Raw genomic sequence first — 19,479 nt, forward strand, 5'->3', positions numbered from 1 at the left:
TTCAATGTTACCTTTATGGTAGTGGATGTTCATTGTTACCTGGTTAATTTTTATCTATATGGTAGTGCCTATTAATTGTTATGATAACATTTTGCATTGGAGAAGGATACGGTATAAACAAAATATTGAAAACATTGTATTCAATTTGTTACAAAGTGCAAATCCTTCAAACAAAATATAACAAATTATTTAGTTTTAATAGAAATAATGATAATTTCAAACTTACTAAAAAAACTAGCTTATAAAACCAGAGGCAGACTAAAAATTGTTCATAGTTTTAAAGAATAGAATTGAAAGTAGGGTTTTTTTTTAATGCAATATGTATAAGGATGAATTTACACTAACAAGTTTTCAACAGACAGCATGTGGCTTTCAAAAATGTGATAATTGTGCAATTAATTCGTAAAATTTAGTTTTTCATTTCTAATAGAAAATTATGATTTAAAAATAGTGGCAACAGCCTAAAGATGGTCACACAGTATGATAGACACCGTGCTGTAAGCTACAGTAGTCTAGATTCTAGGTGGCTAGGTGACTTAATATTGCTAAAACGATAAATATGTTTGCACACATGGCGTCTCATACTTGAGCTGGTCGTCAAAAATCGAAACGCCGACATGTGGACAATATAAATAAGACAATAACTAGAGGCTATCTGTAAGCAAGACGTAGCAGGTTTGAAATTCCAACAAACAGTTTCAAAATTGGAAGTTTCTATGATGACACAAGCTTTGATTTGACATAGTTAGATGATCTAAAGGATAACATCTAAATAATAATTATGATGACAATCCTAAACGATAATATCTACAGTACTGTATCTTATTGCTTTGAGTATTATACTTTTGTATTATGAGGTCATGTTACAAAAATGACCTCATTAACTACAGGTATAATAATTATAGATACACTAAACTAATAAACAAGATACACAATTATTTTGGTATATTTTAACCTTTCAAATAACATTCCTATTCAAAATATTTGTAATGTATTAGTATTTACTATAGATTTTTTATAAATTACAGTAGTTACCATCAACTGAAACTTAAAAGCATCATTGATCATTCACACGGTACTAATAATATTTCATAAATTTTAAATAAATTATTAGTACAAATGTATATAATAATGGTTTATATATTAATACAGAGAAAAATATTATATAATATTATATTGTTAATGTTAGAACTGTGGTATTGGATATTTAACACAGGGTTTGAATATCTTTCAGTTGTTACCCTATTACACTTATTTTTAAAAAGCTTAACCTGAACCATAGCCCACAATGACGTCATCAATACACCCACGACCATCAATACACCCACGACCATCAATACAACCACGACCATCAATACAACCACGACCATCAATACAACCACGACCACCAATACAACCACGACCATCAATACAACCACGACCATCAATACAACCACGACCATCAATACAACCACGACCATCAATACAACCACGACCATCAATACAACCACGACCATCAATACAACCACGACCATCAATACAACCACGACCATCAATACAACCACGACCATCAATACAACCACGACCATCAATACAACCACGACCATCAATACAACCACGACCATCAATACTACCACGACCATCAATACAACCACGACCATCAATACAACCACGACCATCAATACAACCACGACCATCAATACAACCACGACCATCAATACAACCACGACCATCAATACAACCACGACCATCAATACAACCACGACCATCAATACAACCACGACCATCAATACTACCACGACCATCAATACAACCACGACCATCAATACAACCACGACCATCAATACAACCACGACCATCAATACAACCACGACCATCAATACAACCACGACCATCAATACAACCACGACCATCAATACACCCATCGAAAAAACCTGGACCACAACCATCAGCATAACCAAGTCCACCAATACAAACACGACCATCAACATACCACGACCACCAGATACAATAATACAATTCCACCAATGTCGCCACCGCCGTCAACCAATATATAAACTTCAAGTTTATTCCATTGATTATCATTGTAATCAACGATTTATGTTTGCTGAACCTTTTACAATGGTCAATGGAAATTGTGTTATGTAACTGTTTTTAGATTTCGATGAATTAGACTTGTGTTCTATTGCATACAAGTATAATAGTAATAAAGTTTATAAGAGATGTTTTAAATAAAATTATATATTTTGCTACTTAATGTTTCTATACGTTTGTATTAATAGAAAAATTATCCTGAATATATATTTTGCCAAAGATTTATATTAAAAATGATACTGTATTCCATATTAATAAAGTAGTGAAACATAAGTGTGTACTATTGTTGTTTTCTTTTGTTTTAAAAAAAAATGTTTGCTGATGAAAACAAAGTTCAACTCATGTTTGGCATGATTGAAATTATTTGTATAAATAGGCCTATAAAATCAACTGAAAACAAACATACATTATGAATACATACATAATAACTATAATTAATTATGTTATTTCAGTCATGCAAGCTTTTATTGCCCGTTTTTAAAAACAATTACTTTATTATTACAATTCGTGTAACACATTTTTAGATTGTATAGACTTTGTCATCTTATTGCGTCATTCAGTTTCCATGACAATACGCAGTAAACATGACTATATAAACCACAGGAGAATAATTAATATTTACTTGTATCCATTTGTACAAGTCATTTACGCTTCTTTTATCGATGTATTTGCTAGCTTATTTACGACATTTAAATACGAATGGATCATATCGCAGTCTTAATCCACTGCGGGGTCATGTTATATAAATGTACATGCTAATATTTTAAATGTAGCATTTTGCTCCTCCCTCTTGACGATCTCTAATGCAGTGTATAAGCAAGGCAATCTAACAACTGCCTCGGTGTAAGCGACGGTCGTACAAAAAAAATCACGTAGGCCTACAGGAATTCATATCATTTGTTTATTTGCCGCCAATGAATGAATTTACTACAGTAAAAACCCCAGGGAAATCCCCAGTATTAAGAGAAAACTTTTTCGTGTTCCTCCATTGTGTGCAACCAAACGATTGCTATTATATTTTAATGAAATGCTTGATTATGCTATTACCAAAGCTGAAATAAATACATTATTAATAGTCCTATATAAAACATATTTCTATACTAAGCCTAATGTGGAGATGTCGATTTGCGAAGATACCTTAGTTGATTTGTGCACAGGTTTGATGGTTTCTAGGTCCGACCGACGACTCGACGACAAATCGATTGACTTGATCTAGATTGGTCGTCGGTCCTAGTCGGTCGTCGGTTCCCGGTCGGTTCTAGGTCGGGCGTCGGTCCTAGGTCGGTCGTCGGTTCTCGGTCTGTCGTCCCAAATCGAAATAAAGAAATATGACCCTTCAATAGCGTATAGGTATAATATTTTGCTTTGAATAGAGCAATCCTGTATAGTACACCAACAATGTAAATTATTACTACAAAATAGTGGATAATAATTGGAATTTAAATTACGTATTACTGGAGCAAATGAAAGGACATCGAAAGTGTCGCTTGTACAACAATAATTTAATTATTTTTAGGAATTATTTTTCTAGTACTGTTACTAGTACTAATGGCATTTAATTAAATGGATCTATGTACGTAACGTAATGTTATTTAAAAAAAAGAGCAACTTCATTGCAATTAACCTGTAGTTGTATAGTAACCCCTAATTTCAAAATGGACCAGGCTGTATCTTCCCATTGTTACAGCCGAAACCATAGGTAATTTATGATTTTCTTTCTACGGAAATTATCTTGATGGACGGGTTTTAGATGTAAGTGTGCCTCCTGTTTGTAATCTACTGTAGTCTAGTAATAGTTCAATTATAAACATATAGTTGTGAAACAGCATCTTGAGGAAAACATGTGAGCGAGCAGCCTTAATCCATTTTTCTTGAAGCTTACAGCCGTCACTGCGAAGTCGGGAATTTGTATTTTTTTATCATCGCTGGTTAGAGCAAAGAGTCGTTAAATGTAGGTATACTATTCTTTTAATGCTTTCTATCGTGTTCTTTATGGAGTAAGTAATCATAAAGATTATTATTAACTGTGGTGCTTACGTCGGTATCATACCGTACTGCTCGGTTCTAAACAAATGTGCCCAAAGGCATTCGAACCACGCAATGAATTGAAATAGTAAACACAAAATATACATTCTGTCGTTTGGTTTTGAGAAACACCAGGTCAATATATTTACTGTATATGCACAATATAATTCTGCTTATCGTACCTGGTCAAGTGCTAGGTCCATAGGGCATGCTACATATTAATAATTATTTCATTGTTTTGATTATGATGTTCGTCAAAAGTAATATATAAATATATATATTTGTATCCCCCTTTTCCCTACTCATCTGAATTATGACATGTACAGCCACAGGAGAAGATATGTTATAAACCACTCTACCTTTATTTTTTTCTATTTATTTATTTAATTAATTATTGTACAGTAACCTCATAATATTGTTAATGGTGGTCTCTGATTTCTAGACTTATCTTGAACACCATCCACATTTATATAAACTTAATTTAATACCAAATTTATAAAGAAATATATGTATTATTTGTGGAAAATTAATGAACAAAGAAAGAAATAAACAATATGCATCTATAACAAAATATATTTCATCAGTACTGAACCAACTGTATAAAAGTGAATCTACAATATTAAAATATTTACCAAATAGCAATTGGCTTTTCCAATCATAAACTAAAGACAACGGTGTCATTGACACTGGTTGCACTACGTGAATTATATCTATCTTCCTTGCAGTTGGAATACGTGGGCTCATTTTAATTATTTGTAAATCTATCTGAGGTGGTTATCTACATTATTTATGAACTGATTGGGAGCTTACTAGATTCCATCATTAAATCTGCATTGATTAAATCTTATTGGTTAGTGTTACATCTAATTTTCAACACACTAATTACGGAAAATATTAATAAAGAATTTTAATTTAATTTAAGTAATAGTATACAGTGATTTTACCATGCATGACGAAGATAATTAGAATCATATTATCCGTAACGTATAAATCATTCGCAAAGAAAAGAAACCATGGATTGATAGCAGTAAATGATTAAGAGTAGTTGTTGTTAGAACTGTGAACTAAAACCTAAAAATAGTTCAATGAAATGTAGGCCTATAGTCAATGCATCATACGGGAAATGTGAAGAGGAGTGAAAATAAATCGAGTCCAGTTTGCCGGATCAATTTGGCGAATTAGCCGAGTCCAGTTTGCCGAATCAATTGACGGGTTAGCCGAGTCCAGTTTGTCGAATCAATTTGATCAATCAATATCTTTACATTTGTCTTTTCCTCTTCATTTACATTAATTTACGTTTTACACTGATACAAAAGATAATTATGGTACATCATCTGAAAGGTCACTGTAACATTATAGCTTTTTGTTATTGCTATTACCATATTATTTACCATAACGTATTAATGATATATTCAAATAATAAGTAAGATGTTAGTTGTCATCGATCACTCTTTCCTTTACAATATACATGCTGAACTGTTTGGTTAAAATACTGTAATACTAAATCTACCTTTTTGTACATTTCAGTTTGTTTTATACCTCCATGTAACCCAAGACAGTTTCCGTATATCTACTACTACGGTATATATTCCATTGAGGTTTTGCAATGCGATCGTTAGGATTAGGTGTGTTGCTTTAAGGAAGCACTCTTTAAAGGGGGATTCTGGGTTTAAAAATGCTTTTAAATATCGTTTATTTATTAAATAAAAAATATTATAACAATATAGACATGTCAGAATGAAGAAGTAATAACGAGAAATTAAAAAATTAAATTTCATATACATTTTAGGGTAAATTCATGGAAAGTCTGTTTTTCAGCAGCTTAGGGAAGCTCATTAATATTCATGAGATATTCACAAAATCACGTCATCAGTGGATTCCAAACTCGCGACGTCATGTACGTTGTGTTTGGCAACTAATTTACATCTCTCTCCCCTGTCAAACCACGACCACCCGATCATTGTGAAATACATTTTTTGTAGATTTTCTAAGCTAGGCCTAAAGTGTAATAATAACAGTAGTAGCATATATTTATTTGACATTTAATGAAATACAAAATTTAGTACAGATTACTCCATGGTACAGATTATATATAGATTATATACAGTTATACTATTTTTATACCTCGAATAGTTCAGATCGTATATCGGCTTCAAGTACTAGGCTAGGCCTAGCCTAAATCATTTTTTGTCATGGGTGAGAGCCATTCTGACTAGGGATTCCATGCCACGATGGCTACCCTACGTTTTAAAATTGGGGCCCATCATGGGCCTAGCTAGCCTACTACTAAACGATTGGCCCATAAATAACAAAACTCAGTGGATCCAAACCCATCCTATCAACCAAACTCCTAAACAATCTAAACCTAAAACGTTCTACAAAATCGGCTGTAAATATTAAGGCAAAACAAGGTCCGGTCGCCGTCCGCACGTATGGTGTCCCGATCGTCTAAGTAGGCCTAAAATAGGCCTAGTTTACTCTCCAAAAAATAAGATACTGCATCAAGCAAGTAGACCAGGTAGTAGGAAGGAGACCTGGCCGATCCGGCCCAGTTAAAAATTGAGCTAGCTAGTGTAGTAGACCCTATGCGAATTGATACTACCAGGCCTTTTACTATAGGCTACACTTGTTAAAATTAGCAATACTTATGTTTACAAATATTCCAACTCTCTCATTCGAGCTATGTTATCTATACCATTCCGGTAAGTCGAGTCGACCTTCAATCAAATACTGTACATCGTTTATGTTGTGATTATAAACGGGGTATACTCGACCCGACCAGTTTGGTATTGTATACTGTATCTGTTTATCACGTGACGATGCCAAGCATGGGCAGAGAGAGCACGTGTATCATCGTCTCGCTCTCCTCGCTCAGCAGGAATGTATACGTTACGCTTCATTGATTTTGAAGGCTTTCCCTAAGTCAGTGCGAAAATCGGCAAACGTAAAGTGCAAACATATCTAAGTTTTCACTGTTTTGATAAATTTTCATAGAAAATTGACTTCATAAATGGGAAGACCGACTAAAATTACATCAGATAAGTATAATTTTACAAAAGTAATTGATATGGTTAATGATAACGAGTCGTCGGAAGATTGACCATTTCACGAATTTCCTATTCTGTAACACAGTGTCATATCGCCGTAGCTGCACTTGTAATCTGGCCTCATTTCACAGCCTTCGTTCTGCTTCACTGGGCGCTTATATAAATTGAAACTTTTACCGTTCAAGAGACAAACAAATATATTTTACATTTTTTACTATTCATTTTAAACCCGGAACCCCCCTTTAAAGCTCCGTTTCCTTTGGAGTTTTGCTCTGTTTTTTCTTCCATGGTTTAGACTTATAGACTGATTTTCTATACGATTGATTTATTGGACAGGAGAAATTTTAAGTTAATATACATCAAGATCGAAAAAGGGAGTGTCTGATCAAATGAGTGAGGAGATAATAATGTCGATAAATAATACATTATAAGGGAAACACAACAGGTGAATATATCGTTGACAACAAAGAATTTTACCACGGCTATATTAAAACGTTTACATTATAGTGCAGTCCTAAGTACAATATCGATACAATACAATAGCGATACAACGATCATTACCATAAGCTATTGCTATAGGGAAAAAAAGGATAATAACTGACTGCTTGAAATGATTGTACTGTATATGCAAATGGTATAAAATGTAAAGTCATATTCACTCTCCTGACGTTAATATGCTAATCGCGCTAATAGAATTCTTTATTGTAATATACAAAAAGGAGCCTGTACAAACTAGAAGCGAGTTTCGTTATTTTTCTTTCAGATGAAAACAACACTATCTAAAAATAAATTAATCGGAGGCAACAGCTAAAATTATTTTGAGATTTGAGTTCACAGGGACGTCACGTTGTCATGGATACGTTTTTATCCGTTCGTCATCCATTTTCATAAATATTTTCAACAATTGAAAAAACAATTACGAAGAAGAAGATTTCGATATTTGAATCGTTGACATGAAATTACTGTACATGAAAAATACTAACTACCAATATTTGTCAAATCTGTTTTTATTTTTTGTTGCGATTGAACCATGAAGGTATAAAATGATGAAAAGATTGTAAGAATACACTGAGAAATGTTATATGTATGTGTTTACCGTGCTAATACTCCATAATGTTTAAAACGTTGTATGTCAACGGTGCGTAGTCGTGAGCACCAAAGTGTAATTAATCTAATCTTTACGTATGAGTTTGGTTCGTTACTATATACAATGTTCTATGTAATACGAGAGCATTATTTATGAGAAAGTAGACCTACACAAATATCTATATTTACTTACTAACGTAAGAAAGGATGTTGTTGCATGTTTATATAATATAATCGAAAAGACTTGTAGCCTAATGGTCTTCTCAGCTAGAAATAAGTGTAGGCGAGTCCACAAAAGACGAATTACTTGTGGCGGCTTGTTGACGGATACCATTCATTACTTTATTAAAAATATATCATTTCATCTGAAAAAAAAATCACAAACAATATACTTTGTATGATAAGTATTTAGTTAGAACAAGTTACTATTTTCATTAGTGCAAGTCGGTATAGGCCTATGTGAATTTGAATTACGCTAAATACGTGGACCTAATTAGTTAATTACTTACATACACAATTAACCATGTGTGCAGACTATGAATTCTCAAGAGTACTAACGACTCAAGGTAAATGTTTTTAAAAATGAACGATAATATGATTGTGCATTAATAGATGAGGATAATGATTTAATGATGCGTTTAGTTAAAAGAAAATATTATAGGTATGATAGGATGTAATTGGAGAGATGCTAAAACTCGTGGTTTGGCAAGCAGTATATGCCTAATCTTGTACTGTAGCCCGAATACGATGTCACATTATATGACTACAAAATTCACCTTTTTGAAAATCGCTTAATCCAATAGTCACACATGAAAAATCTCTTAAAGACTCTTTTACTATAGAACTAATCAACCAACATATTTTAGTTTTGTTGACGCCTCAGATTAAAATTTGCCCAAAGGAATATGCTTTGTATCACCCTTCTACTTCACTGCACGAAGTTTAATGTAAATAAAACGACCCGATTTGGATGATTTAGTTGGTTACCAGCAGACATTTTACTTAGAAGCTGAATAGGCCTATTAGTTTGTAGATGGAGCTGCTCGAGAGAACTAAGGAGTAACTTATACCTACTCAATATAGTTTATGACCCCTTTACTGTTTCTTTATAATACAGGATCTCAAGCTCTCTTTCAATTACCAGTAACATTGCTAAGCCTTGATGCATTATGACTTCTGCATAATCTTCTGCATTAGTTTCATGAGTTTTGGTTGAAGCAAGTAAACCAAACTGTGTCTATGTATATGGCGACGTGATCCTCTGAACAAGAACTAGTGCAATGGAATGTAGATCACGGAAGTTGCTAGTAATTCCATGTATACTGGTTTTAGGACTCGTGGCTTTGAATGGATCTAGATACCCAACATCGTTTTGTAAGTTGCTCTTATTTTTTTCCTTCTAATTATGTGTGTTAAAACAGCTAAACGAAGTTGCTTTATAATTCCTCCGTGGATATTTTACTGACGTTGGTTAACATCATCGGAATCATTAGCACTTTTCATTGCATTATTCCAACACTTTATAAGCCTACCGCAATCATTGTATTCATTAACACCACCGCAATGCAACAACGCAAATAATACCAAGTATTTCCTCATTATTACATAGATAATACTCCCAGGCCTGATGTAACTATATATAAATAGCACTATTTACGGAATTTCTTTTTAGCTAATGAAAGTGGCAAAGTCATATTTGGTAAATATCCTGCACTGAAATCAGTTGGAACAAATACAGAAATGGTTAGTGGAAACATATATTAACCAATACAAACAATAAAATAAACAATAACAAATATAAGAAAACACCGAAAGTTCAATTTATTCAGGTTTGATTTGGAAAAGCGGATGTTAAACTCGATTAAAATCTATCTAAATAATTGAATAAAATCATAAGAAAGTACCGATATTGTTTTACGTGTATCTGTATTATAGGAAACAAGTCATCAACATGACTGGATGAAAGAACAAGAAGACATACAGTACCAAAGAGTAGAATTATTAAAGAAAGGATGCATCTCGAAACAATACGAGAGTCATGAGTTTCTTGGAATACATCCACCACCTAGTCTTTTCATTGTTCCTACTCACCGGATGATGTATTGTGCCGTTCCTAAAATTGCATCTTCAAGTTGGAAACATTTGTTTTTGATTGTTGGAAGATACGTTGGCGTAAATTCAAAACTTAATCAGAACAAACTAAACACATATGCTAGTAAAGTATTACCACGGTTTTCAAATTTAAAAAACAAAACTGAGAAAGAAGATGTGATCGATTCGTACTTAAAATTTCTATTTGTTCGTCATCCGTTTTCTCGCGTTCTATCTGTTTTTAAAAATAAGCTTGATCCAAATACTAAATTCGAACGTGCAAGTCACTGGCAAAGACATCTGGGAATGAGCATTATTAAACGGTATCGTAAACTGGTTGATTATAAGAAAGTTGCTAGAAATTTTAAGAAAAATTACGATCTAAAATTTGAAGAATTTGTAAAGTTTGTTGGTGATCCCAAATTAAAACCAAGGAATGGGCACTGGAATGAGGTATATGGCACTTGTCGTCCTTGTGCGGTTTCTTATAATTTTATCGGGAAAATTGAAACAATGACGACTGATGTTGAATACCTTATGAAAAAAACGAAACTAGCTGATGATTATAAGTTTCCATCTATGTCATTAAGTAGTCCAACAAATAGTTCGGGGAAGAAAACAATGGAAAGTTACTACAAAGATATACCAGTTCAGGACTTGCAGAATCTGTACCGACGGTATACACTAGACTTTAAATTGTTCGGATATCCTAAACCTGATTTTGTGAATGGAAAGATTGTACCTGATTTAATAAATACTTAGTAGGTTACTATTGTAGTAGTCTTTTTTTTTATTATTAAATTTCATTTACATCAGAATCAAAACAACTTAATAACTTTACGACATCGTAAACACTCGTCACAGAAAAGAGACGGGGAAAATTTTATAAAAAAAAAAACATAGCAATGCAATTAATTTTTGATATAGGCCTATCTTCTCTTGTACATGTTATGCTTTATTTGAATCGTTGTGCAATTGAAGTTGTGCAAAGATTTATTTGTGCAAAGACTCCTTGGGTTTTAAAATTGCCACTACTCATTTGATATCTTCTATAAATAAAATTATAAATTATTTTTTTTCAAATATTTTTCTATTTATCTTATCATATCACAATATTCAGAGCTTGCTAAACATAAATAATATTAATGAAATCAAAGAATTCTTTGGTCCATGATATTTGGTCAAGTTGATTGTTGTCGCCACTGAACTCAAAAGGTATCCATTCTTTTCCAAATTCATCGTAAAACTCTTCCAGGTTATCTCCATGTATATGTACCTGTTAACGGAAAAGGTAATAAGTTTAATTTTCCACTTTCAATGTAACCACTTATCAATTGAAGTATGTTTTATTTAAACCTTGTTCTAGACGATAGAATGTCACGTAATTTAAATATAACCGGACTGGACGTGAATGGCCAATAATGGTCATAGACTGGACATGCATGGTCAATTGTGATCACGAACTGGACGTACATAGTCAATGGTTGTCATTGTAGGTCTACATATTGGGTTAGGCCATCACAGTCATCTTTTACGCATGCAATCAAAAATATAATTAAATGCTAATCCAGGTTTCCGAGAAATTACAGTATTTGCAACTTACACGCTTGGCTAACTTTTCCTTCAGGAATGGTTTGGTTAAGGCAAATGACCAGGAGAAATACCATGGTTGATGAATGAAATGCACTCCTTTTAATCGACAAGGAAACGAACTCTGAAAACAGAATATAATAATAAAAATATCCTGGATTTATATAGCGCCTAATGTTGTGAAACCTCTAAGCACTGAACATTAATAATAATACCCCAGTCATTTTTTTTTGATCAATCAAACATACTCCCATAATGCAGCTAGTAGGCCTAATCAGCGCAAAGTTGTGTTTTGATCTAACCGGCTTCCCATTTATACACCTGGGTGGAGAGAGGCAAATGTAAGTAAAGTATCTTGTCTAAGGATACAAGCAATGCGTCGAGAGTTGGGTTCGAACCTCGATCTCACGATCTGTAGTCGAACGTCCAACACACTGCGTCACACGCCCTTATATTGCCCTTACACAATATACTGTAATACATTTTATTTTCATAAACGTTCATATTTATAAGAAATATTTCATAAACGTTCATATTTATAAGAAATATTTTATAAACGTTCATATTTATAAGAAACATTTCATAAACGTTCATAATATCTGGACCACAATCAAACCGTATCCTGGATATAAATATTGCAGCTGTTTAGATATTCTTTTTAAATTTAAAAAATATAAATTTTAAACTCATCAGCTGTGGTACAAAAGAAATGTCAGGAAATGAATGATGTTATTAGGGACATTATTATTATTATGAACACGTTTTATGCATTCATTAAAGTTTTTATTTAAGCCTATTGAATATTCAAAAACCTTCCAACAATGGAGAGAAGAGAAAATTAACGTCACTTCATACCTGTAACATTTCAACCATTTTCTTGAGCTGGTGTGGTTTGATGGATAGGGCCTGAGTAAACGAATAGTTGTAAAAATTCTCAAAAAGCACAAGACCGTTGACTTGAGTCTCTTGACTCTTCAGTAAATTTTCAAGTATATAAACAAATCCACGAAGAATCTACGATATTGAATTGTTATAATGTTATCAAATTAATAGATTGATTGATTATACAGCAACCCATAATTTGTGACACTCCTATCTATATTATTATAACTGTGTGGGACACTTTGCTGGATCTCGAAGATTTCCCCTTAATTTGTTTAAAGGTTTTACAGAAGATCTTCCTCATCACCATAATAGCCAGGGTTATTTCATTCCATCGCTCTATTTTTCTAATCTTGATAGACATTCAATATGATGTACTTAAGAATTACATAACATTACATCATTTAAGCTTTGCGTAATTTATTTTCCATTATGATTGATCACGGTTATATACACTTCACGTAGGCCTAGATAAATACTAGTAGTTGTAGGCCTACTTTACCTCATCAAATGGTGTTAAAACAGGGTCCCAGTGTTCGATTTTAAATGCCAGAACAACCCTACCATAACGATCTCTATGTGGTAACACAGAAGGGTGCCCTGCTTCTAGAGTTCCCTTAATTGTTTCGTCCGTCAAATCTTCAAAGAGCTCCGGATACTTAAGACGGAAACTTGCATAACCTATATTAATATTTGATTATTTGAAAAAAAATTATTCAAACCTGCAAAAAAAATCAATCAAAAGCAGTTACTCGATGAGGTCCAATTCAAAGAGTAAGGAGTGACATTTAAAAGTCCTTGATCAAATGATACAAATTAATAAGAATTCAGTGCTGAGGCGTAATAAACCCTCACTAAAAGCACTGTTCAAGAATCAGATGAGCTGGACCCTGTCTATATACCAAACGCTCATCAAACCCTCCTTTAAAAACGCCTATCTAATATGGGGCAGAGTTAAGTATAGTGAGTGGTCACATACCTTTCAAGAGTGCGTACGCTCTGTCAACGTTCCATTTTCTAGCTCTTAAAAATCGAACCAAGAATGCGTTGTCTTTCTTGCTACATATTTTAAAAACCTCTGCCGCTATATCATCGTCGTCCATTGAGTCTGAAACATCCAAATAAGACATTTGTTGTTTTTCTCACTTCAAAATACATGTTACATTTTGTATTCAAAAAGGTAGATTTGACGTGTAGAACAAGAAGTGTCGAATGAGCACCAACTAAATGGTGTTTTATGTTAAAACGATTTGGTAAAAATATGTATTTGTGCGGTGAAAATCTACATGCAAAAAATGCCTATGCTATGGTTTTACATCTTTATTAAAGTAAAACATAGAAATGTATATATTGTTTGTATTTACTGCTATCGAATCGAAGAACGGTATCTAATTAGAATCAACTTTAGTTTTCTTACCTTGTATAACACTATTTAGCATTTGAATATGTTCTGTTTGATCGTCTGGTTCAAACAGCTCATTTCTAGCCCGTACAATAGCTTCTTCTGACAGCCCCATACAAGTGTCTAAAACAGGAACATCGCATGATTTTTTAAATGGCATTGTGCACCTGGGTTCTGTGAGGCTTACCGTACAATCAATATCTTCGTAATATCTTCGCAAATTGTAATTATGCCATAAACCTGAGAAACATTGACGTACGTGGTCGTTGAAAGGATTTAGAATCAATCAGTTCTGAGCTGCACACAATTTATGAATTTAAGTCCTAAAATAAGCATAATGTGTTTAGAGTACTAATTACGTACATGGTTTCCATGATAATTATAATGAAGGATATTTTTAAACAGACCATTATAACCACAGCATCATACGCTTTATCATTGCTACAATAGTGAAAGAATGAAATTACAAAAACGAAATTGAAGAAAAAAATCACACACAAATATAAATTATTGATTCATCTTCATCATCACATTTATCTAATCGAATCATTATCATTTCATCATTCATTAATTTGGTCAAATCAATTTCAACAATATGAAAGAATTAAACCGAGTTATATGAATTATCATGAAACATCAAGTCGAAATCAATCAATTCAATGTCCTACAGTAGAGTCCCATTGTTTATTTGGTCTGTGCTTGCATTGCTAATTACAGTATATTGTTATTTTTCTTAGCTTTCTAACCTAATATCACAGACTTGATGGCATATAATACGATATTTGAAAATGAAAATCAGCTATGATAACATCGCTGTTACCTTGTTGTCTATAGCTTGTTTTTTATATTTTATTTTATGGGTTTTCCTTAATTTCATAAATTTTAATTAAAGATGTATTGTCCCCCAAAAAAATGAAAAATAAAGATTAATAAAATCACACTTTGAATAGATTATTTTTGTAGCTTTAATAAAGTTAATCATTTCTGTAGGAAAAAAAACTGGGACAAATTTTTCACTTATAAAACTAGAGAGGGGTCCTACTAAACACAGCCAGATACCACCAGATACCACCAGATACATACAAGAGCATTTGATAAATATTATAGCAAAATAAATACCAAGACCTACCAAGAACTACCAAGACCTGTCAATTTAAAGTGTTAATTTAACGAAATATGATATATATAGACTTCTAATAGCATTTCCAACAATAAAACCTCAATTTTAGCGCGATATAGACACCAAAAATGTTAAATAATCGACAAGCTTCGCGTTCGCGAAACGAACTGAGTTGATGCATACATTGCGTCACAAATGTCCGTATTGCGTCAACTGGTATGGCCTACCAAGAACTACCGAGACCTGTCAATTTTATTTTAACGAAATATAATATATATAGACTTCTAATAGCTTTTCCAACAATAAAACCTCAATTGTAGACACCAAAAATGTTAAATGTAGGCCTACGACCCAGTAGGCCTACGACAGGAGAACTGCATCGAGTGTCAGTGAGCCATACTAGTTGACGCAATATGGACATTTGTGACGCAATGTATGCATCAATAATTCATTTCGCGAAGCTTGTCGATTATTTAACATTTTCGTAACATTTTTGGTGTCTATATCGCGCTGGAATTGAGGTTTAATTGTTGGAAATGCTATTAGAAGTCTATATATATCATATTTCGTTAAATTAACACTTTAAATTGACAGGTCTTGGTAGGTCTTGGTAGTTCTTGGTAGGTCTTGGTAGGTCTTGGTATTTAGGAGGACCCAAACATTCCTAATATATAATATGTTTCTTTCTTTTCTACCGTATCCATTGTAACTTAGTTTAACAATATTCATTGCAATTTTAACCAAAAACCATTTAGGCTAGTCAATCTAGCAAAAAAAACAGCTCAAAGTGAAACAAATTGCAAACAGAGATTTTTTTTTTTTAAATGGTCATATATGATGAGGAGATGAAAATTTGAGCATCACACCTCTGTCACTCATCCCGAAGGTATGCAAATTAGCTTAAATATGCAAATTAGGGTGAAATTACAGGGTAACCATATCTCAAAAACTACTAGTCCGAGAGAGTTGATTTTTTCACTGATTTATTCAAAATGTATATATTTATATTTACTCTAATGCAACATTTTACGATAAAATGACCGGAAGTACAACATTTGACCTTCGACCCCATTTCTCAATGTTTGCATATACAATGTGACTAAAATGTCTGTAGAGACTTTATTTTGCCCTCAAATGACCCAGACATAGGTTCCTAATAGCCAGCATATGACCACTTTGTAATTCCCAAAATCACACCTTCGTCACGCACCTCGAAAGTATGCAAATTAGTAGTACAAGTAATATTAAATATGCAAATTAGGGAGTGAAATTACAGCGTTGCCATATCTCGAAAACCGCTAATGCTAGAGAGTTGATTTTTTCACAGCCGTATTCAGAATGTACATATTTCTATTTGCTCCAATGAAACATTTTACAAAAAATTGACCAGAAGTATGACATTTGACCCTCGACCCCATTTCTCAATATTGCATATATAATGAAACTAAAATGTCTGTAGAGACTTTGTTTTGCCCTCAAATGACTCAGATACAGGTTTATAATAGCCAACATAGAACTGTTTAGTAAATCTCAAAATCACACCTGTATCACTCACCTCCAAAGTATGCAAATTATTAGTACAAGTTACATAAAATATGCAAATTAGGGGGTGAAATTACAGGTTCCTATATATCGAAAACTACTAAGGCTAGAGAGTTGATTTTTTCAATAACTTCAAAAATGTTCAAAATGTACATATTTATATTCGCTCTAATAAAACATTTTACGAAAAAATGACCGGAAATACAACAATTGACCCTCGACCCCATTTATCAATGTTTGCATACATAATGCGACTAAAATGTCTGTAGAGACTTCGTTTTGGACTCAAATAACTCTGATACATGTTTCCTATAGTCAGCATAGGACCGCTTTGTAATTCCCAAAATCACGCCTTCGTCATGCACCTCAAAATTATGCTAATTAGTAGTACAAATTACATGAAATATGCAAATAAGGGGGTGAATAAATAAATAAATAAATTACAGTCTTCCCATATCTCAGCGACGAAGGCGTATCTCTATACTTCGGTTTGGGTTTTTTTTGGCATGGTTGGAATTCCCTTTTTTCGTATTAGTTTATGTACAGCGCTTAGAGGTTTCACAACATTAGGCGCTATATAAATCCAGGACGTATCCGGATATTCACCCCCTGGACATTTACCCCCCGGAAAACTACCCCCCGGACAACCACCACCTGGACAACTACCCCCTTAGGACAACTACCCCTTTAGGACAACTACCCCTTTAGGACAACTACCCCCCGGACAAATACCCCCGGACAACTACCCCCTTAGGACAACTACCCCCTGGACAACTACCCCCTTAGGACAACTACCCCCTAGGAACAACCTGACTCTGCAACAGTGTATAATAGGTAGTTGACCGGGGGTAGATATCCTAAGGGGGTAGTTGTCCTAAGGGGGTAGTTGTCCTAAGGGGGTAGTTGTCCTAAGGGGGTAGTTGTCCTAAGGGGGTAGTTGTCCTAAGGGGGTAGTTGTCCTAAGGGGGTAGTTGTCCTAAGGGGGTAGTTGTCCGGGTGGTAAACATCCGGAGGGTAACTGTCTAGGGGGTAGGTGTCCTAGAACCATCCAGGATATTAATATTATAATTATTATTATTATTTCTCAATATTTGCATAAAATGCAACTAAAATGTATACAGACTTTGTTTTGGCCTCAAATGACTCGGATACAGGTTTATATAGCCAGTATAAGTCAAGCACCCCGAAAGTATGCAAATTAGTAGTACAAGCTATATGAAATACGCAAATTACAGTGAATTGCCTTATGTATGTCGAAAACGCTAATGACCGATAGAGATATGGCAACTTTCTTGTACTATTAATTTGCATACTTTCAAGCGAAGTAACAGAGGTGTGATTTTGAGAATTACTAAACAGTTCTATGCTGGCTATAGAAAACCTGTATCTGCGTCATTTGAGGCCAAAACAAAGTCTGTACAGACATTTTAGTTGCATTATATGAAAATATTGAGAAATAGATTTGAGGGTCAAATGTCATAATTCCGACAATTTTTGCGTAAAATGTTTCATTAGAGCGAATATAAATATGTACATTCTGAATCAACTCTAAATTCAAATCAACTCTCTAGCATTAATGGTTTTCGAGATATGGGAAGACTGTAATTTCACCCCTAATTTGCATATTTCATGTAACTTGTACTAATAATTTGCATACTTTCAAGGTGTGTGACAAAATTATGATTTTGGGAATTACAAAGCGGTCCTATGCTGACGATAGGAAAACTGTATCCGAGTCATTTGAGTCAAAAAAATTATCTACAGACATTTTAGTCGCAATATGTACACAAACATTGATAAATAGGGTCAAGGGTCAATTGTTGTATTTCCGGTCATTTTTTCGTAAAATGTTTTATTAGAGCAAATATAAATATGTACATTTTGAACAAGTTATTGAAAAAATCAACTCTCTAGCCTTAGTAGTTTTCGATATATAGGAACCTGTAATTTCACCCCCTAATTTGCATATTTTATGTAACTTGTACTAATAATTTGCATACTTTGGAGGTGAGTGATACAGGTGTGATTTTGAGATTTACTAAACAGTTCTATGTTGGCTATTATAAACCTGTATCTGAGTCATTTGAGGGCAAAACAAAGTCTCTACAGACATTTTAGTTTCATTATATATGCAATATTGAGAAATGGGGTCGAGGGTCAAATGTCATACTTCCGGTCAATTTTTTGTAAAATGTTTCATTGGAGCAAATATAAATATACATATTTTAAATATTTTAGTGAAAAAATCAACACTCTAGCATTAGCGGTTTTCGAGATATGGCAACGCTGTAATTTCACTCCCTAATTTGCATATTTAATATTACTTGTACTACTAATTTGCATACTTTCGAGGTGCATGACGAAGGTGTGATTTTGGGAATTATAATACAGTTCTATGGTGGGTATTGAAAAACAATATCCAAGTCATTGAGTCCAAAAAAAAAGTCTCTACAGACATTTTAATCACATATTTATGTAAATATTGAGAAATGGGGTCAAGGGTCAAAATCTGGTACTTCCGGTCATTTTTTTGTAAAATGTCTCATTAGAGCAAATATAAATATATATATTCTGAACCAGACTGTGCAAAAACGAACTCTCTAGGATTAGTAGTTTTGAAG

The 19,479-nt window shown here is 33.4% G+C and overlaps 2 protein-coding genes across 4 annotated transcripts; one reads left to right on the forward strand and one right to left on the reverse strand.

Annotated features, from left to right (window-relative positions):
- Positions 1–3,880: 3,880 nt before the first annotated feature.
- LOC144841553 (carbohydrate sulfotransferase 10-like) lies at positions 3,881–11,138 on the forward strand. Of its 3 annotated transcripts, none has more exons than XM_078697964.1 (4): positions 3,881–4,024; positions 9,349–9,605; positions 9,904–9,974; positions 10,167–11,138. In XM_078697964.1, exons 2-4 carry the CDS (start codon positions 9,512–9,514, stop codon positions 11,082–11,084), a joined length of 1,083 nt encoding a protein of 360 aa, XP_078554090.1. In that variant the 5' UTR covers positions 3,881–4,024; positions 9,349–9,511; the 3' UTR covers positions 11,085–11,138. The 3 variants fall into 3 exon arrangements, with proteins under 3 accessions (XP_078554090.1, XP_078554098.1, XP_078554080.1); XM_078697972.1 differs by lacking the exon at positions 3,881–4,024 and adding an exon at positions 7,561–7,590; XM_078697954.1 differs by lacking the exon at positions 3,881–4,024 and having other exon boundaries at positions 9,252–9,605.
- LOC144841586 (retinaldehyde-binding protein 1-like) lies at positions 11,077–14,428 on the reverse strand. The gene is made up of 6 exons (XM_078698006.1): positions 14,212–14,428; positions 13,774–13,902; positions 13,297–13,475; positions 12,768–12,926; positions 11,926–12,036; positions 11,077–11,598 (listed from the first exon to the last, which is right to left on the reverse strand). The coding sequence occupies exons 1-6, from the start codon at positions 14,354–14,356 to the stop codon at positions 11,449–11,451; spliced, it is 873 nt and encodes a 290-aa protein (XP_078554132.1). The 5' UTR covers positions 14,357–14,428; the 3' UTR covers positions 11,077–11,448.
- Between the last annotated feature and the right edge of the window lie 5,051 nt (positions 14,429–19,479).

This window comes from Antedon bifida, chromosome 1 (genome assembly GCF_963402885.1).
Source record: "Antedon bifida chromosome 1, ecAntBifi1.1, whole genome shotgun sequence".
Classification (NCBI taxonomy): domain Eukaryota; kingdom Metazoa; phylum Echinodermata; class Crinoidea; order Comatulida; family Antedonidae; genus Antedon; species Antedon bifida.

What these genes read in the sequence shown, in the direction of transcription:
- LOC144841586 (XM_078698006.1), bottom strand. Translation starts at nt 14,356, where the DNA reads ATGCCATTTAAAAAATCATGCGATGTTCCTGTTTTAGACACTTGTATG. An exon ending in GCTAAATAGTGTTATACAAG is followed by an intron (nt 13,903 to 14,211) that starts GTAAGAAAACTA and finishes TGGATGTTTCAG; the next exon opens with ACTCAATGGACGACGATGAT. An exon ending in AGCGTACGCACTCTTGAAAG is followed by an intron (nt 13,476 to 13,773) that starts GTATGTGACCAC and finishes ATATTAATATAG; the next exon opens with GTTATGCAAGTTTCCGTCTT.
- LOC144841553 (XM_078697964.1), top strand. Translation starts at nt 9,512, where the DNA reads ATGGAATGTAGATCACGGAAGTTGCTAGTAATTCCATGTATACTGGTT. An exon ending in TAGATACCCAACATCGTTTT is followed by an intron (nt 9,606 to 9,903) that starts GTAAGTTGCTCT and finishes ATTTCTTTTTAG; the next exon opens with CTAATGAAAGTGGCAAAGTC. An exon ending in TTGGAACAAATACAGAAATG is followed by an intron (nt 9,975 to 10,166) that starts GTTAGTGGAAAC and finishes TCTGTATTATAG; the next exon opens with GAAACAAGTCATCAACATGA.